At 44.6% G+C, this 20,385-nt stretch overlaps 1 protein-coding gene across 1 annotated transcript in view; it reads right to left on the minus strand.

The window, feature by feature from the left end:
- Nucleotides 1-20,385, minus strand: part of nr6a1a (nuclear receptor subfamily 6, group A, member 1a) — a 107,150-nt gene that overhangs the window by 49,491 nt on the left and 37,274 nt on the right. Inside the window, exon 3 of the mRNA XM_072433676.1 lies at nt 4,121-4,156. Coding sequence (XP_072289777.1) covers nt 4,121-4,156 — 36 coding nt within the window. The remainder of the gene's footprint in view (nt 1-4,120; nt 4,157-20,385) is intronic.

The raw sequence follows: 20,385 nt of genomic DNA on the forward strand, positions 1-20,385 counted from the left end.
TTCAGTTCAATCGGAGGAAATAGTCAAACCTACAGCCGAAGCAATAGCCCGACTGTGTGGCGGACGTGAGTTTGTGTAAACTTCACGTAGCGCCGCACGCTGGTGACACTCTCGTTTTGTGAGTCCAACGTTTGTGTTTCATGCCCTGATGAAGAGTGTGTGCACATACGCAGGCGACACAGGCACTAAACAGCGCTGTCCAGGTCATTTGTGTGTCTGTCCACACAGTTAAACCTGCTCCACTCTCTTCATCCCAGTGCTCACCCGCCTCACCCGCCGCCTCACCCGCCGCCTCACCCGCCTCTTCCGCCTCTTCCGCCTCTTCCGCCTCTTCCGCCTCTTCCGCCTCTTCCGCCTCTTCCGCCTCTTCCGCCTCACCCGCCTCACCCGCCTCACCCGCCTCACCCGCCTCACATTACTGTTCCACACCTTCTTTTCCTTCTCTCATCCTGCAGTTGCGCGCACAACCCCGGGCCACTTCTTTACACACGGATTAAAAGTACGTACAGGCCTCTGAACGATAAAATAAAGTGATTCACACTAACGGCAGTGTCCCAGCCAAGGACAGAGAAATGTGGGCTTTTGTTGGCCAAAATATAAGAAGTAAAAAAAAAGTAAGAAATGTGATCTGTTCCATAGAAAAAAAAAGATCCACCTGTTCATTTAATGTTCTTGGATGCGACATTGGCTCTTTTAATCTTTCTGCTCTGTTTGGGCAGAGCAGAAAACACAGAGCCTTGTGTTCCTCAAGGCTCTGTCCTTGGACCACTTGTATTTACAATTTGCATAAACTAATTTGGGCATAATCTAAAACACAGTTGCATCCACTTGTATGCAGATGATGATATTCTGTATTCTAAGGCACCTTCTTGTGCACAAGTGAGTCAAATATTCAACAAAATTGTGTTAATTTAAAATGATTAATGAATTCAAATAAAACACAATGCATGCTGTTCTCCAAAAGACTCTCTAGTGACACAAAAAATATATATATTCTCACGCTTGATGATAATATGATTCATGTAGGTTCATAGGGTCAGCCCTGAGGGTCAGCCCTGAGGGTCAGCCCTGAGGGTCAGCCCTGAGGGTCAGCCCTGAGGGTCAGCCCTGAGGGTCAGCTCTGAGGGTCAGCCCTGAGGGTCAGCCCTGAGGGTCAGCTCTGAGGGTCAGCTCTGAGGGTCAGCCCTGAGGGTCAGCCCTGAGGGTCAGCTCTGAGGGTCAGCTCTGAGGGTCAGCCCTGAGGGTCAGCCCTGAGGGTCAGCTCTGAGGGTCAGCCCTGAGGGTCAGCCCTGAGGGTCAGCTCTGAGGGTCAGCTCTGAGGGTCAGCTCTGAGGGTCAGCCCTGAGGGTCAGCTCTGAGGGTCAGCTCTGAGGGTCAGCCCTGAGGGTCAGCCCTGAGGGTCAGCTCTGAGGGTCAGCTCTGAGGGTCAGCTCTGAGGGTCAGCCCTGAGGGTCAGCCCTGAGGGTCAGCTCTGAGGGTCAGCTCTGAGGGTCAGCCCTGAGGGTCAGCCCTGAGGGTCAGCTCTGAGGGTCAGCTCTGAGGGTCAGCTCTGAGGGTCAGCCCTGAGGGTCAGCTCTGAGGGTCAGCTCTGAGGGTCAGCTCTTTTGTTTGTGTCTAAGGCTCTAGTGTGTATAAAGCCCGATTATCAGTAACAGTATTCACTGTTTGAGGTCTCAGGACATTTTTATCTTACAATCTCATCGTATCAACTCAGGGACAGGAAAAAAGACTTTCAACAACTTTGCTCCTGTGAAACAAAACTTAACAAAGACTTTTTAAATAAAATAATTTTAAGGATTTTAAAGCACTGGTCAAGGACCCGCAGTGCAGATGCATTCGTTTTATATAATTGTATCTCATATTGTATGTATACATGTTTTTATGTATTAGTTAATTTTGTTGAATGTTTTATTTGTGTTTTAATATCCTGTGTTTGTTTGTGGTTTATTATGTGTTGTGTTTTAACAGTGCACTCATGAAAAAGAGAACTTTTCTTATTGGGTTTTCCCTGTATAAATAAATCAAATGAATGAATGAGTGATGTAGCAATTGGGAGTTATAGATGTTAATTCTTCTGTCATCTTAATTTCACTTTGCTATAGATAATCAGAATAGGTGTATTGCTAAAGATAATACAATTCTCAAATTAATGTTCATTACATTATTTTTTGACAGGGGCCATAAACAAGAACATTAATCAATGAAAACATTAAAGCGATGTGTTGTACCAGACATAACCATCCGCAGGCCCTGCAACTGGTTTTGGCCATGAGATGACACAAAACAATAGTAACATATTCTAATAAAAACTGATACAATAAATTCATGCATAAAATTAGGTGTTAAAATAGTCAGCCAGCCAGAAAAGCAGTACAAATGCTCAAAATTGCAGAACATATGATCAAACATGATAATTTTCTCTGGGGAGGACCCCCAGAGAAAACAATTCATGTTAAATCTAGCAGAGCTCTGGCCTGCACACTTATATGTTTTATATTGTATTGTAAACTAAAAATGCATGTGGCAGAAGTTACTTCTCATGAGTGAGCGAGAAGACGACGGTGGAGGACTGAAGCCTCATCTCCCCATACTGCATTATACATATACATGTACATGTACAAGTACATGTACAGTGCAATGAAATGTAGCAGCCAAACAAGAGGGCAATGACTAGATAAAAAGACGTTTTAGATGTAGAAGTAGTAGTAAAATATAATAATATCTTATCATGTATTTAGGGTATTTACATGATTACATTAAAAAAAGCTACTATAAAACACAACATGCACAATGTTATTTATATTAAGTAGTGCAATATTAATAAATGGCTTTAATTGCTACCAAACAGAGTATTGATACTAGAGTTTGTTATTGTTTGCCTTTTTAACATTGTGTAGTATAATTCCTCTATCATTTTTTGTATTTTGTAGGTATTGTTGTGTTTTTCCATTTTCGCAGGGTTTCTGAATCCCGCAGGGTTCAACGCGTGGGAAAAAAGTAGCGGCTTAAAGTCCGAAAAGTCCTGTGATTGAAAATCCAATCCACTTCAAAACAGCACAGCACACAAAGCTTGGAACGGCACAGTTTGTCCTTCATTTAAGGCTGCAACCGGACCCAAAGCCCATGGGACATCTCGTCCCATGGGACATCTCGTCCTCTGGGACATCTCGTCCTCTGGGACCTCTCCTCCTCTGGGACCTCTCCTCCTCTGGGACATCTCCTCCTCTGGGACCTCTCCTCCTCTGGGACCTCTCCTCCTCTGGGACCTCTCCTCCTCTGGGACCTCTCCTCCTCTGGGACCTCTCCTCCTCTGGGACCTCTCCTCCTCTGGGACCTCTCCTCCTCTGGGACCTCTCCTCCTCTGGGACCTCTCCTCCTCTGGGACTTCTCCTCCTCTGGGACTTCTCCTCACTCGGCTCCCTCTAATGCCTCCCCAGACACCCCCAGAGAGGGGAAGGGCCACAGCAGAGGATTACAGAGTGATGACGTTTGTGTTTGGGACCCATCTTACGGCCACAGCCCCATCGTCCGGGGCCCAAACGCCCGAAACTCACATCACTCAAGGCAAAGGGCAAAGAGTTGAGAAGCAGAGGGACATTTCATTTCAAATTTGGATCAAAGTCCAGCAGCAACTCAAGCCTTCTCCCAGAGCACGCTCGTCTTTAGCTGTTCTAGAATATAACCAACTTTCTTCTGTGGTATTATAAGGTGTCCATGATAAATGATTTTGGATTCGACACATAGTAGCAGTCAGTAGTTAGCAATAATGATTTATATTTGTACAAATTGAATATTCTGGTCATCTAAAGTTAGCGAGATGCTAAAATGTGTTTTTTTCCTCCAAGACAGTGACTTAAGGCTCAAATGATGTGGGGAAATTGGTCTAAATTAGTGTTGACTTGTGCCCATTTCTTCTTGGTCAGAAAAAACAACCAGAGCTTATTCTAAAATCAACTGGAGGAAGAAAAGTAAATTTCTAAAATGTTTTGTTTGGTGAGAAGCAACTACATGGGACAATATTGCACAGAGAAAACATTGGATGAGAACGATGTGGAATTAAAAACATTCCCGGTGACTCTAAACTACCCATGATGCATGTTGGGAGTTGTTCAGTACCCACCTTTGGCCCAAAGCTCCTGCACGAGGCTTCGGTCGCCTGCAACACAAGAAAGAACACCCATATGGTCAAATTAGTAGAACTAATCGAGGGTGGATCAGTCTCTCACTGAAGCTGCTCTCCAGAGCAGAGAGAGTGTCCTGCAGGGGGTGACACTCATGGTCCAGCATAGATGTGAATCTAGAGGGTCCTGGCTAGATTCACATCTATGCTGGACCATGAGTGTCACCCCCTGCAGGACACTCTCTCTGCTCTGGAGAGCAGCTTCAGTGAGAGACTGATCCACCCTCGATGTGCGAAGGAAAGGTTCCGTAGGTCTTTCCTTCCTGCTGCTGTCAGACTTTATAACAAAAACTGTTAGTACTGAACACTCGCAATACTGACCTAACCTAATACTGATGTGCAACTCTGTCATATGTGCAATTGCTGTTGGAATTCATGTGCAATTCATGTGAAATTCATGTGCAATCTATGTGCTGTCGTGACACATATTCACGTGCAATTACTGTCGTGATCACATGCAATGGTATTTATGTATTTATTTATTTATTTGTCTATGGGAGTTTTTATTTATTTATAGGAGATCTTCTACTGAAAGTGTTTTTCAGACTTCCTATAAGTGATCTGTTCTTCTGTATCTATCTCTGTATCTACCTGCGTTGCACCAATGAAATTTCCCCATGTGGGACAATAAAGGAATATCTTATCTTAACGTAGAGTAAAATCATATAAACATTGTAGTTAAACCAGCAGAAATATGCCATGGATTGGATATTTGGTATACAATCTTGGAAAGCTTTACGTTTTGCCTTTACACCCTTTTATCAGCTCTTCTATTGGTTATATTTATACATTTGTTGTTGGTGCATTTTTCAACCACGCACCATGACTGCAGAAGTGGGTGATGCGTCTTGCCCAGGTTCAAAATACCAACAAAAAGTAAATATGACACAAGACAAATTGCTTCATTATTATGGTTGGCCCAGACCCGTTTATGGCAATTCCACATTCACAAATAAACCTTTGTTATAGATTACCCGAGAAGAATTTGCTCCGTAGAGAGGGTATCAATACGCAACAGTGAAAAATAATAACCTTCATTCATTCCACAATTGCCACACTATTCACCTCCATAATCCATCCCATTTATGACGACAGATTTTGTTTAACCCAATTGGCACCTTTTTTCCCGGAGAACCTGTGGCTTCCCCCATAACGCGGCTGTGAATGACACTGCTGAAATTACGAGGAGGGAAAATATTTAGATTTTCTGCACGGAGTTTGCAAGTGTTTCATCTTTATTGCTCAAAATGACAGCTCTTAATATGGTGGCATTCACTGCGCGCCCGTCTTATCGCGGCTCTCTTCGGCGCTTGATGGAATTTGCCGGCTGCACAATGCTCCGGAAAATACACTTCAAAGGCTAAAAAGACGCATCTAATCTGCCCCACTCTGTGCACTGCAAATTTGGTGTGATAATAAGATCCTGCCTTCCCAAGCGTTCTTAGGGATCTGAACCAAGGATGAGAATTTCATCTTTTCACCGCGTGGCATTGAGGCGGGGGGCAGGGCACGGAGAGGGGAATGTCGGAAAGAGCAGCAGCGTGTGGCATATCTGTGGAGCCCATCCTTATGTAAAAGCCCTATTTTACACTTTTATTCTACACGCACGCAGAGGGGGGGGGGGGGGGGGGGGGGGGGGGGGGACTAGTGACCTAGTTTCCTTGTGGCCCAGAAAGATCAAGCATGACTCCCTCAAAAGTGCTATGGGCAGAAAACCTGGTTCAGCGCATTCGCCAGGCCAGTGCACATCGGTTGACGCTAAACCGACCAATGCATAAGTATGCAAGTCCTTAGTCTAATCTGTGATAGTTGTGCAGTGGATTTAACTGTTAACTAAAGGAGAGGGGACAATACAGTGCATCCGGAATGTAATTATGTTACAGCCTCATTCCAAACAGGATCAAATTTATTATTAGCCTCAATTCTACAAACACCACATAATGACCACTTGAAAGGAGGTTGTTTAAATTCTTTGCTAATTATTATTATTATTTTCAAACCATGATTTTGCCATGACCCTGGTACATTGTTTTTCCACTGATTGTCATTGAGATGCTTCTACAACTTGATTGGAGTCCATGTGTGGTCAATTAATTATATTTCATATTAAATAGTCTAAATATAGTGGTTTTAATAAGTATTAAAACCACTATATATAATAAGTATAAATGTTTCATTGCTCTTTTAAAAGTTTTGAGGTAGAATAAAGCTTAGATGAGATGTGGAGCCGAATACTGCTTTGGTTATGATCCGACACTGGACTTCTGCACAGAAATTCACTGAAGGCAGCAATGTGATTGGCCGACTGGCGTTACATGCAAAAAAACATTCCCACCTTTACGTTCCTCTCATTGCTGTAAAAAGCAGGAAAGTCAAGTGTCGCAAAGCACAGCGCTTCTTTTTTAGTCATAATAAAACACACAACACTGCGATCTGACGCACGGGGGTCCGCACGGGTCCGCACAGGCACGCACGGGCAACGCACGGGGGTCCGCACGGGTATCGAGCTCGGGCCGGGCCAAGAAATTATGGTTTCATAGCCGGACAAGTTGGGCCGGCTCATACAAGGCCATGACCACGGCCTGGTGTCTCTGCGGCTCATCAGCACCTCTGCCTTTAGGCTGTACTACTCCTTCTCTGTCAATGAGGGGCTGAAGCGGTTAACTCCAAAGTCTCGTGTCAGAGGTTCAGTTCCGGACGAGGCAGGGCCTGGACCCGGACAGGAGCCTGCCGATTAGTGACCTATATAAGGTCCCACAGTTACAGTGAGGAAAGTAAGTATTTGAACACCCTGCGATTTTGCAAACTTTCCCACTTAGTAATTATGGAGGGGTCTGAAAAAAAAAAAAAAAAAAATCTTTCCAAAATTCGATTTCCTATTTTCTTTCCACCCGTCTACTAAAATGTTGCAAACTACAAAAAAATTACAAAAAATGTATTTATTTTTGTGTCGTAGACTGCAAATAGAAAAGGCCTTCACAAAGTATAAAAGCTCAGAGAGGAGCATGTAGGCTGTGTAATGTTAATTTGTATTGAGAAGAGATCATGTTGTAAATCATGACCATGGGGAGAAATCTGTTGGTGGTGTATTTAAAGGTAGGCCCGGGATAAAGAGTGAAATATGAGTGAAATATGTGATGTGCACTTTCACAACATTTACCAGTAATTATACGTTGCTTATTTCAAAGCTGTCAGTGCAGGTTCTGAGCTTTTCTCCTTTGCTTTTCTCTGGGCTGTGCCGCACAAACATGCAAAGGAGGAGCGTCACTTCTAAAACGTTGGTCCCTGTGTCTGCACTGGACAGTGTGCTTTTTCAGCAAGTTCTCCCAAAATCTTGTCCCAGTCCGGGCTCGCTTTTCACACAACAGACTGTTTCTGCGTTAGCAGTGAACTAACGCTTTAGCATTCCTCTCCTGATTCTCCTAGCGTGCTCATAAAAGCATAATACTGTGTCTGACATTGCAAATGTAATTCAATGTGTGTTTTGGAAAGACTCTTTTTATGCCCGACGCTTCTGCCGTGAACACTCGCGCTGAGCTACAGAAGCCCAGAGGAACGTGATACAAAGATGTTTATTTGATTAAATTTATTTCCCGGCGCAAATAAAAACACTAAAGCTCAGAAAAAAAACACCCATGCCAAGTAGTCTGTTATGGACTTTACCATAGTTTGTTTTTTCTGAAATGACCGTACGTACAGTCTATGGTCCAAACACGTGTTTGTTTCTTACCTCATACAGTTAAATGACGCTCCTAGTTTGCTTCTAGTCTTTAACAGAGTTCACGGTTACATGCAGCAGGAATACAATTACACTTGGACTTCTCCAATGGGTAATTGGAATGTTTGTGATTCGAATCAAAAATCAGTTTAAACCTTACTATGCCACTAATGGGATTGGCGTGCATGTAAACGTGGCAACTGTACCATTGTCTGTCCTCAGGTGTCTTTATAAACACACTCGCATCTTAAGAGGCGATTGCATGTTTTCATAATCCTCATGAAAAGTACAACAAATTCTAAATCAAAAAATAAACCTATGTTGTGACACTTTTTTAAAATTCTGCACCAACAGCGCTGGACACATGACAAGCACAGATAAAACATTCTCTCTGCAGACGGATGTACATCAGTCCTGGACAATCCGTCCAGTGGATCTCTCCTTTACTGTGGTTGTCCTTGATGATTCTCTTCTTCTCACTGTGTGGATGGAGGCGGCTTTAGGCCAGCGCTCTGGGACATGATCCATTTGGTCTTTTACCTTCTGATGACTGTTCAAAGGTTTGATTTTCTAACCATTTCTGTAAAAGCCAAAATGTTGTGACGCCCTGAGAGGAAACTGCTGTGGTGACGCTGGGCTATAGAAATGACTTGACAGGCTGAGTCATACAGACAATAAGCCAATACAATATTGCACTATTTTGATAATCATTAAAAAAAAAAATACTTTAATAAACCGTAATACTTTCCACGATTGGTGTGCAGAGGTGTGACAGAGGTGTGACAGACAAAAGATGTCGATCGGGAGTCCTGATCCTAAAACAGTGGTACTTCTAACTTACATTTGGATTTGGATTTGCACACAGAACACTCTAGACGAACCCAGGAGCCCACACAATGTAAACAACACCGTGATCATTGTTCTACCCGTTTACTCCGTTTATCCTTCACAAAGAACTCTTCTTGTTGTTAGTCCTGACATCTGAGCAAAACCAAAGGACCATCAATGTCAAATAATCAAATTCTCTTACCAATTTGAAATGAGTGATGTACCGTGTATATTTTATATGAAAATGCAATGCCTTTTTAAAGTATCTTAAATGTCTACTATTCAATAAATATTTGTGACCTGATCTTGGGCCTTGCTGAATTAAAATGTGGATCTCAAGCAGAAAAAGTTCATCATTCCCTGGTTCATTGATTTATAGTGAATACTTTAACTGAATTACGTAAAATAAACAGTCAGCGTTTACATTTTCCAAACCAGCAGAATGGTATATTTGTATAAAACATTGTACTATACAGCCACATACAAATATTCAAACAAACTTCTAAACTACAGTACTCTATATTTAGTCCATACCAGGATGTGCCATTCTTCAAAGTTCTCAGAAATTTGCTATGGAACAAGTCGCCCGAAAGCGCCGCGGGTCGAGTGCCGTTTTCAGTCTCGGGGAGGGCAGGTCGACAACATCATGGGCACAGCTGCAGGACACCTCAAAATAACCCCCCCCACCCTGACGTGTCCCAGCTCCCTGCGCCCTACATACCGCCCCAAACCCCCTGCAGGTTATCGGCCTGCACCGGGAAGGTTAGGGATGGAGATGCTATCACGGCCGCGCATTAGCACAACAAAGAGGCGTTTGAGAGAGAAGCCCGCCAGGATAATTAGCTGATCCAAACCCAGATGCCTTGTTCGATATGAATCATGCAAATGTGAAAACGACATGGTGCTGGTTGTTATAGGGGAGGAGACACAATTATATACATGGACAAACAAAAGCAGAAAAGTGGACTTTCATCTACAAACTTACATGATGAAACTTTTCCTTTCAAGAAACTTTGAACTCTCGACTGCACTTGGGGATTTACTTTTGGAGTTACAGACAATAAGTTTGAGGTAATCAAGATGAATTCTCAAAGTTCACAAATGCACAGGAGAATCCATCTTGACTGATGCGTTCAAATCCACCGGTGGATCAGACCAATCGCAGGAGAAAACCAAACGCGAAGCATCCAAACGAGCCAAAAGCAACACGGCGAAGCAGCTGGACGTACAAAGGACTTTACTGAAGATCTTACCAAACATTTAGCTTTGGGAAAACTGTTTCTACCAAGTTAATATCTTTCAGTTTATTTTGTATTTCAGTCAAGCAATTACTACTGCAATTATATCATTTTTTTTTTAATTTGAAAAGCTCTTTGTTGGTGTTCTTTGGACAGGTAAAGGCTTTGATTCCAACTCCAAATCAGACTGATCTAGGAGGAATTGAAAGCATTGGCATTTCTGAGATAAAATGTACTTTTTTCCAGCAAATTTGTGCACATTTCCAAAAAGGAAATCTTCATTTGTTGGACTTGCCATGGGCGACAACACGGAGAGCCTTGTATTTCGTGGCAACAGAAACAGAAAATCCATTGTTCAGCAAACATCTGGCCTTTATACATTTATTTAAAGTGGCGGTGTGTCGAGACATTGCTGTCGTGTTCTGAAATCAGTCTCAGTTAGCGGATGAAAAACTACATTTTTAGCGTCTTTAGGAATGCAGATATTATGAGTGTAATACACAGGACATAATCCGTCTTTAGAAGTTTAAAAGTTCCCAGTTCACTCGATACGGTGAATGTCCTGAAAGGTACAAGCGAAACAAAAACAAGCCCCACATTCAATAATAAAATGTGTAAATCCAGCTTTGGTTGGATTTGAAGAAGTGCACTCTCTAATATGACCATATCCTCATTATATAATCCTGCCATGACTGGAAACTGACAAATCAAACAAGGACATATACAAGTGACTCTTGTGAAACAGACACATTAACCTAAACCTTCATATAGAGATTACATTTTTCTATATAGAGAAAATTTGGGTGCCAACTTCTTTTTTTAATCATTTTATATAAAGATCAGTAGGTCCATTGTCCAGCACATGCTCATCTAAGTCATATATAACAAATATTATTGCAATTATTTGTATGACTTATTTTTTTCTCTCTCAGTCTTGTTGAGGAACCTGCAAACTCTTAAACTTAAATCTGAAGGTTTACACATTTGTCATTATAATCCAATTTGTTGACATTTTCTTGCGTGTTGGACGTACCAAACGATAAGGATCAATAAAGACTGTAGTAGAAGCAAATGGTAGTTAAACGTTTAAACACTGTTGAAAAGGCGTGCAGATGCGTGGAGCTTGTAATCCAGGTCAGAGTGATCTAATCAGGTGTGAATGAAAGCACTTGGCACAGCTCCAGGCTCGAGCTCTGCCATCGGCTCTCAAGGGCACGGCACAAACAAAATGCATATGTTAAAAGTGATAAACACGGACAGACACTTCCACATCAGAGAGGGCAGATGTGCCAAAGGTCGCTTTAGTTGCTGTGGGTGAAAACATGTATGAAATAAGGTTGGATACCGTATTAGACTAACTACCAAGCACAATGACTATGATGAATACAGCCATGTGATTTATTTGGATTTACAGTTGATAAAATGTTAATTGTATTTTCTGGTCGAACCAGCCAAAAAATGCATAATACAGAAGAAAAAAACACATATGTCGCACTGGAGTATAAGTCGCACCAGCCAAACAATGCATAATAGAGAAGAAAAAAACATATATAAGTCGCACTGGAGTATAAGTCGCACCAGCCAAAAAATGCTTAATAGTGAAGAAAAAAACATACATAAGTCGCACTGGAGTATAAGTCGCACTAGCCAAAAAATGCTTAATAGTGAAGAAAAAAACATACATAAGTCGCACTGGAGTATAAGTCGCACTAGCCAAAAAATGCTTAATAGTGAAGAAAAAAACATACATAAGTCACACTGGAGTATGAAATGTGGTTGCAAGTGTGAAAATAACAAATAATATCACATATAAATTGCTCTGGATTATATGTATAAGTATATAAGTATAAATATAAGCAGAAGTTGCACCTCGGCCAAAATTATGAAAAAATACGGTAAATATGTACTTCTTGAGCACTCAATAAAGAAGAGTTTGTCATGTCTTGTAGCAATAACCCTCGTCATCGCGTCGTTAGCGATGCATTTGCCCATAGAAGCGAATTCTGGAGGTGGACGGTAAAGTGTTTGCAGATGTAAATTGTTTTGATGTCTGAAAAGTGCTGATAAAGTATATAATTATATATCAAATGCACATTTTAAAGTATCCATTATAGAAAATGGCTGGTTCAAATCATAAAATCTCCTTTCACATATTTTCTGTAATGCCTTTTAAATCCTGAATTCCCCTCTTCTCCATCGCGCTGCCCTTCCCACCGACAATCCTTCAAAGTCCTTTAAAAAACGTAAAAAAAACTCAGCAATATCTTTCCCTCTTTTCCTGCGCGGCGTCACCATAACTCCACCCAGATATACATCGTAAGCCATTGAACAGAGGGGCTCCCATACATTCAATGGCCAGAGCTCCGGTCCAATCGCGGCTCGCCCCCCCCGTGAAGTTCCCGGGCTCCTGTCCAATGACGCGGCTCCTCTCACCGTCACGTGACTCCCGTGCGCCTCCCGTCCGTCAGCCGCCTCATATATAGTGCGTGCGGGAAAATGTGGAGCAGCTCAATAACTTCCAAACGTCCAGACTTTTGTGTCGGAGGGTGGTGTGGGAATGCGTTTATCAGTCGGCGCGCAGAGGGGTAGAGCGAGAGCGAAGAGGGGGGAGCGAGGGAGGGAGGGAGCCCAGGCAAAGGGAAGGCAAGGGAGGGAGTGAAGGGAGAGAGGGGGGTGTGCTGGAGATTTGTAAGGCACTTGTATTTGCAAACTACTGGCTGAGTTCCCACTAGAGGCAGAGACTGTCAGAAGTGTGTCGTGTCTCGGCGAGAGAGACAGACAGACCGGAGAGGAGCAACCAGTTCAACTCATTCCGACGACAACTTTTCAGCCGCACGATCCTTTCCTTTCGCTCCGGCTTCTCCTTCTGCCCGGCGCTTGGAAGCTTTTGAAAACGAAAAAACCGGCGATTTCTCTCCACCGGCATTCGAAGTTGTGGTAAGTATTATAACGATGCTGTGTGGCTTCATTTTGACCGTTTCATTTAAAAAAAAAAAAAAAAAAAAAAAACGCTAATTTTGACTTGATAACAATGATCGGTCTAACTGTATTCTCATAATATGCTCGTCTAAAGAAGAAAGAATCTAACGCAATGTGTGGTGAGAGTTTGGAGAGGGCGCGCGAGCGATTGAGATTGTACGGTCTTCGGACAAAGCGTGCCGAGCGTGAAAAGAGTGTGCGTGCATGGGTGCGAAGTTTTTTTCTTTTCTTTCTTTCTTCCCCCTCTCCTCTCGCTGTGTGGGAATGCCGACTGCGGTCGCCGGTAGCAATGTTTGACAGAGAGGAACTAAGCCAGACAGTAGACAAAAGCGAGGAGGCCAGTCCAGACAGCGCAGGTCAGCTATTAGGGGTTTGGAAGCGCCGGGGACAGGTCAGCCAGCTGCTGCTCCACGACGCCAGGCGAGGGAGGAGGGGGGGGGGTGCAGGAAGGGCCAAGAGGGATACCCCGCCTTTTAGCATTATGGGAGGTTAGGGAGTTGCGTTCTTGAGGTTAAGGGTGACCACGCTCCACTTGGCTCCACAACTTTTTTTTTTACTTTTTTCGAAAGCCTTTACCTTGCCTCGTTCCAGCTAAAAATATCCTGTATGATAAAGTCTGTGAAAATGTTGCGAAGGAATGGTAATTGGTAGGCAGGGTTAAATATAGACAAAAGAGGAAGGAGTAAAAAAAAAAAAAAAGATAATTTTCACAGAAGTTGGTTGTTTTCTATTCCTCTTTATTGCTTGGAGCTTACGTGTGTGGGGGGGGGACGCAGAGTTTGAGGTGCATTGAGTTTGACAGGAAATACTGGCCATCCCGTCTATTTGTGTGTCTACGCGTGTGCACATCCTGGTTCGGCCTTTTGTCCCAAAGCACTTAATCCACTGCAAAAAGCTGCGTGCGTGAGGGACTAGCGACAAACCGAGAAAAACATCGGGCCAGGATCACAGATGTACGCTACTGCTGTTTGGTAGGCAACCCCCCCACCCTCTCCTCAATCCCATATTTGCCTCCCACTTCAAAAACAAAAACAGAAGGGGGGTGAAAAAAACATGTTTGCAGGCTATAGAAAGGCTTAACACTAACTCCAAGTATGACAAACAATGGCCCCCGACAAATAGAGTTGATTGGAGAGGGTTTGCCTGCTTTGCTTGGCACCGGCGATGGAACTGATCTTTTGAAGATTGGGGAACTGAGAAGTGGCTTTTGAAATTGGGATCAAAATAACCCACGCGCAAACACCAAGTCGTCACAGTTTAAAATATTGGAGAACGCGCCGAGGATCCAAAAAATGTGTGCGTGTTTACATGATCCAAGTCATTTACAGACGGGAAGCTACCCAGTGAAATGCCTGGATGTGTTGAGGCTTGTTAGGCCGATAGACATCTCGGCCCTCATAGCCCGGCTGCGGCTTTTTAAGTCATACACTCCATAACCCCAGAGCAAGATCAACAGAGTCTTTGAGTTCAGTGGCCGCTGGAAACGCAAGGCCTCTCAAATATGCCGGCTACAATGAGAGCTAACAGAGAGCGTCTCGCAGTCAATAATTTGCGAATGCGTCTGACGTGTCTCGTTACGTTCGGGCCCAAAATTACTGAGGAAATAATGACGTCCGGATTAATCATACGATACCTTTTAGAAGCATCAAGTGTGTCATGTCACAAAGATCTCATTTACGAGGATGATTCAGATTGAGTGAAATATTCAAGTTGTAAAGCCCTTCAGGATGAACTTGTTGGCGAGATAGCAGTCAGCTGTTTTGACTGGCCCGTGCAGTGAAGTCGACGTTGTATAAGTGGCTTCATTGACCCCCCCCTCTTTCCCTTCCCCTCGAGTATGGCCTCAGTTCTCCCTTGGACTTTGCCTTTTCACTGATATATTAGCCAGTAGTGTGTGCCCTTATTTTGCACCGTCCCATGCGGGCTGCTGTGTGTGTACCTGGATTTGAATAGAAACCCCCCCACCCACCCCCCACCCCCCCACCCCACCCGCCCCTCACCCCCCCACCCCACCCGCCCCTCCTGTCACCACTCCCGCGTGGGACAATGAGGATTTGTTAGCGCTCAGGCCGCGAGCCCTAGCTGACACAAAGCGCGCACTACCCCTCTACCCTCCGTCAGCAGCAGACCCCGGCACTCGAGTGTGCGGTAGCGGTCGAGGTGCAGGCAGGCCCAGCGACCAGCAGGGGGGCCCCCAAGCTGGGTTGTGGGATGCGAGCGAGACGAAGAGAGACACAGAGCAGAGCTGTTGGGGTGGTGTTGGGTGGTTGGGGGCAGTTTGCAAGGATGGGGATTAACCAGACAAGAGCTGTGGGACGGGGGGGGAGGGGAGCCGGCTTGAAACCAACAGGAAATGACTCCCTTTGATGAGGCAGAGGCAGATTCGCACAGGCTAAACTCCTCCGGGCCGTAAAAGAAGGGGAAAAAAAACCTGTTTGAGCACAAATTGTCAAAAACACTTCAAGGCTTCCCCATGTGTCACTTCCCTCTGGCTATGAGGCGGTTGTAAAGTCCGTATAGAGGTGCTAAGCAAACACAAGCAAAACTTTACTTTCCGCTGGTGCGCCTCTCCTCCTCCTCCTCCTCCTCCTCCTCCTCCGCCTCCGCCTCCGCCTCCGCCTCCGCCTCCGCCTCCGCCTCCGCCTCCGCCTCCTCCGCCTCCTCCGCCTCGACCCCCTCGCACTCAAGACGCCCGGCCCCTCACCATGTCATGGGAATCCTATTAAGAGGAGCGTCCATCCGACCCATTTTCACCCGGGAAGAAAAAAAGAAGGAAATCATAGCTCCCACCATCCCTCCATATTGCGGTGAAGCCACAGACACAGCATTTATATTTAGCTGTCTGCATGAATATTTCAAAGCCCAAAAGGGTGTGGAAAAAACACTGTAAATATACACTGGCTGTTAGATCAAAGGGAGACGCCAGAGATGGGGGGATAGAACAAGGTGTTAAATATGGATTTTGCGCACTTGTACCAAATTAGATTGGTCTTGGTAGATCTTTTTTTTTTTTTTTAATAATCATATTTACATATTTCGGTTATGCTGTTAGGTAGGAAAACAATTCAAAAATGTTCTGGCATCCCTGACTAGTTGAATGGTTTATCAAACTTGAAGCTACCCCATCTTCATTAAAACAAGAAAAATCCACAATAAATGGTGTTCTGTCCAATATTCTGCTCTCGTTTGAAATGTGCACAGTGCAATACATTTCACAGTGTACATAGTACATTTCTGTAAACAAAAAGATTATCATTGTAAACTGCAATCTTTTAAAAACGTGTTCAGCCCTCGTTTGTGTGCCTTTCCACCAACAACTCAGCGATGACTCAATTCACAATCTCCGCGATGTTTCGAAGTGACTGCGATGCCTCGGAGAGTTTGTTGCTGTCATGGCGTGGTGTGCTGTGTGCAGTGAAACGCTAATGTAATGCGTGCTCAGTGAATAACAGGGTCGATTAGGGAGCCTCGTCTGGCTGGGTCCGCAGCAGATTAAAACAGGGACGAGCACATAGAGGCCGCGGGCTGGACGTCTGGCGCTCTGACCCACATTGCTCTGATGTGCACGTCACTTCCCATTACGGACCGAAGCACTGGACACTGCCGTCAGCTGAGGAGGAGGAGGAGGAGGAGGAGAGCGAGCATCTTCATCTGCATACCCTCCCCGCTGGCAAGGCCCCGCTCCGGTACAACCTCACGCCAAACTCTGTCCGTCCATCGCACGAATGGCCAGAGGACGTGTCGGATGAGTCAAAGCTCGGAGTGCGTGTGGGCTGTAGCTGTATGTCGGTGACCTTTACGTAAATATGCAGGCTTTGGGACGTCGAGTTGAATGAGTAGAAGCTTTTGATGGCCGCTTTTATTTTTAGGGCAAAAGTGGCGTGGAGCTAAATTAAACTCAAAACTTTCAAGACAGGCCAGAGTAAACGTTTCAAAAGGAACATGTATTTTTCATAGTGTTGCTACAAAGGTTTCCCGTAGGAGTTTAATACCAACTTGAGGTTTTGGACGCCATTAAATCCATGGAAGTTAAGTGGCCGTGCGTTTTGACCAACTCGATTCAGGCCTTCAAAGTCGCCCATTCTTCCCAGTCGACCCCACACTTACTTTAAACCTTTGGACGGGACATGTTCAAAACACAATCTGGGGTTTGATCCGTCAGTGTTGCATCTCAACAAGCACTTTTGAGTGGAAAGAAAAGGAATTGCCCATTGGCCTTTGGTGCCATACTTTTTTTTTTTTTGTACACAGAGCCCTTGATGGTGGCTGTGCAGCTGGCTGACAGAGACAAGTCTGTTTGCAGCCTGCCTGAATGATAATTGGCAGCTACGGAGTGAAAAGCGGGCTCAGCAACAGATAAGGCCGTGTGGAAAGCTCTATAATCAGCGCGGATTAGCAAATGATAAATCATGGGTTCACACAAGTATGCTGTCACTGCGGAAGAACCCGAGAGAGGTAGAAGGGAGATAGTATAAAGAACATGAGAGAGGGAATAGCTGCAAAGATGTGGATGTTTTTGCTGTAATTCAAAAGAAAAAAACACAATAATACCTTCTAGCAGGTCAGCAGCAGAGAGGCAGGCTGAGAGAGGGGAATGAGAAAAGACGGGAGAAATTAAAAGCTCTGCCAACACTCCAGATAATACAATCTTCTGCCTGTCAGATTACCTTCTTTAATCCAAGAAGGTTTAACGCCTCTTAGAAATCTGAAAAGAGACATGAATTCAGCAGAGATTTTCTTCAGCTGGAGAGGAGGAAGGTGCTTGGGAGGAGAGTTAAGTCTTTGAGCAACTCTTCCAAAGCACTGGCCTCGACAAACTCTCGCTGCACAGTCGTCAAAGTGCAATGCGGAGGATTTGAGAGAAAACGCCGCAATGTTACGCTTCAACCCTCGCCGGGTTCGGACGCGGTCGCCGTTTTATTACAGAGCAAAGCCGTGAATTAGACAAAGAGAGGAAAAACAAACCTGAAATCTAAGCAATTCAACTTACAGTAGGGGAAAGGGGGGGGGGGGGGGGGGGGACAAGCTTAACTTAATCTTAACCGAAGCTGATCAGGTCACCGAAGCACAAAGCATGGCACAGTGCATTAAGGACACAGTGTACCCTCCGACATGCTCCCCTACTGCAGCGGGTCGCCAGCCTTTGTGAGGTTTGTCACCCAAAAAATACAGGCTAATGTGGCTTTATGCAAACAGAACGGCGCAGTAGATGGAACGCTGCGGGGGCCGGTGGGCGTTTATGCTGCATCCATCACAACACAGCTAGCATTTGAGCTAAACAGGCCAAGGCATTTCACTAGCGCGATATGTATTAGAATTTGAACTGCAATGAGTTAAAACTATATACAACGTTATTTCTTAGGATACATTCATTATTATTGTGGTTTTGTTTGCTTTTTTAACACAATTTAAGTGCGGAAAATAAAGAAAGTCTTCCATTTTAAAACAAAATCGAGCCTTTTGTATGCGCGTGTGCTAGAAATCGTATGAAATCCTAATATAGACAGTCATATCACCCACGTCTACTCTTGGAGCAGATTGCAGCAGAATTATGTGAGGCCTGCAATGCAAAAAAAGGCTCTACGAGTATCCAGGTCATTGCCATGCCTTCTCTCCCACTGGCTCCCGCTGATAACAAAAACATGAAATCAGTACTAGCGCCAAAAGAGATTTCCCCCCCCTCCTTTACCATTTCAAGATCTGTCGGGCCTCCACGCTTTGTTAGTGTTGTGTGATTGGCTAGTGCTGGTCTTTGTTTTTTTGCAGGGTTTTTTTTTAGATCATAATCAGAATAATGGTCTTTCACCTCCTGCTGAGTCGAAGCGAAGATAGTTTAAGACCCAAAGAGTTTCTCGAGATATCCTTGCACGGCTTTGTATGAAGCGGCATTAAAATATCACTGTCAAACCTTTCTCCTTCTGGGATACATTTGTTTGTGTTTGGCAAGATAATGCGCGGCGCTTAATTACGATTCGTCTTTTGAGAATTATGAAATATCGTCAAAAGCTTGTGGATTTTCAGGAGTGCCGGCTTCGACAATGGCGGCGTTTCAAAAGGGCCCCGCTAGCCTGACCTGGGGATAAAGTCTGTTGAAGATAACGAGTGGCAGCAGGCTGGGGAAAGAAATGCCACGCTTAAATCCAGAAGACAAGCACAAAGAGGTTTCACATCTCGCTTTGTTACGAGATCCTCCCGAAACTCAAACGTAGCGCGCGGGAGAGAAGAGCGACTACGCCATACGGGATACATATTCATCAGCTCACCCCCCCCCCTCACCCATCTCTCCCCGACTCGAAAATGAGCCCACAAAGCTTTGGGTGAAAGAGTAGGAGTGCCCGACATACAGTGCGGTGAGAGATATGAAGTCGGTGAGCCAGACTGACGTGGCGTGATCAAATGCTCCTGCGCCCGGTTCAAAAGGGGCACGGGTGGGAAAGAATAGACACCGCAGACGGCAAAGACAGTGCGGGCATGTCAATCAGTGCCGGAATAACAAGGGTGAGGGTTCACACAATAAAACCGGGAGGCGAGTCATTCACGGGAGCCAAGGTAGATAAGAGGCGTCTCAGGAAATAGCAAAGTTGGCATCTCCCGAAAAGGATCCGGGGTGTGTTGCTGGCAGGGATGGCGGTAAACAATAAAAAGTCTATTATGTTTTTTTTTTAAATTGAAAAAAAAAAAAAAAACTGTGGAATGGGCGTTGTTCTGAAAATGGCTCCAAACACTGGTGGATTGCAGTGGATACAGTGAAATTATTCCAGGCCTATAACCAGCAGATGTAGAATAGATACGTTTCCAACGCTAAACTCTTGAAATTAGAGTCACGTTGTACATTATGCATAACAAAAAATTACACACGTTACAACTTGGCGGCAAAACAATAGCAGTAGCAAACAATTAGCCCATCATTGCAGAACTGATGGACAAGGATAATGCATTTTCTTTGGACACAAATGAAGCGAAGCTAAAACAATAACTCAAAAACCTACAGAAAGCTTTTGTGACTTATACAATAGGAACACAATAGCTACAAAAACATAGCCAATTGCAGCTGCTAATGTCAAGGGGGTAACAGGGAGACAACCTGGCAGCGGGTGATACAAGTTGGCCGGACCAAAGTAAAGGTTGCAACGCGAGCCGCTGGAGTCTTGGCAGGACCCGGGGCGGCACGTGGAGGAGGGTGTTTCCGAAAAGACACTGGCACCGGGCCTGGAGGAGGCTCGGCTCGCGGACAGGCTTTTCTGCCCACATGACTTCTGAGTGGCTCCCAAAAGTTCTACTCGACCCTGACGTACAAAATAATTAGCACGTGGAGAAGCGCAAAAATAGAGCTGGTTATGAGAGGTTTTTTCTACTGCAAGATGTAACTTTTGAGTGAACTTTTCTAAAACATCAACGTCATCAACACCAAATAAATAGTTGTGGTACAGAGTAGTCCGTCT

This window comes from Eucyclogobius newberryi, unplaced genomic scaffold (genome assembly GCF_026437365.1).
Source record: "Eucyclogobius newberryi isolate DKJ021-1_F unplaced genomic scaffold, fEucNew1.0.hap1 SCAF_6, whole genome shotgun sequence".
NCBI lineage: Eukaryota > Metazoa > Chordata > Actinopteri > Gobiiformes > Gobiidae > Eucyclogobius > Eucyclogobius newberryi.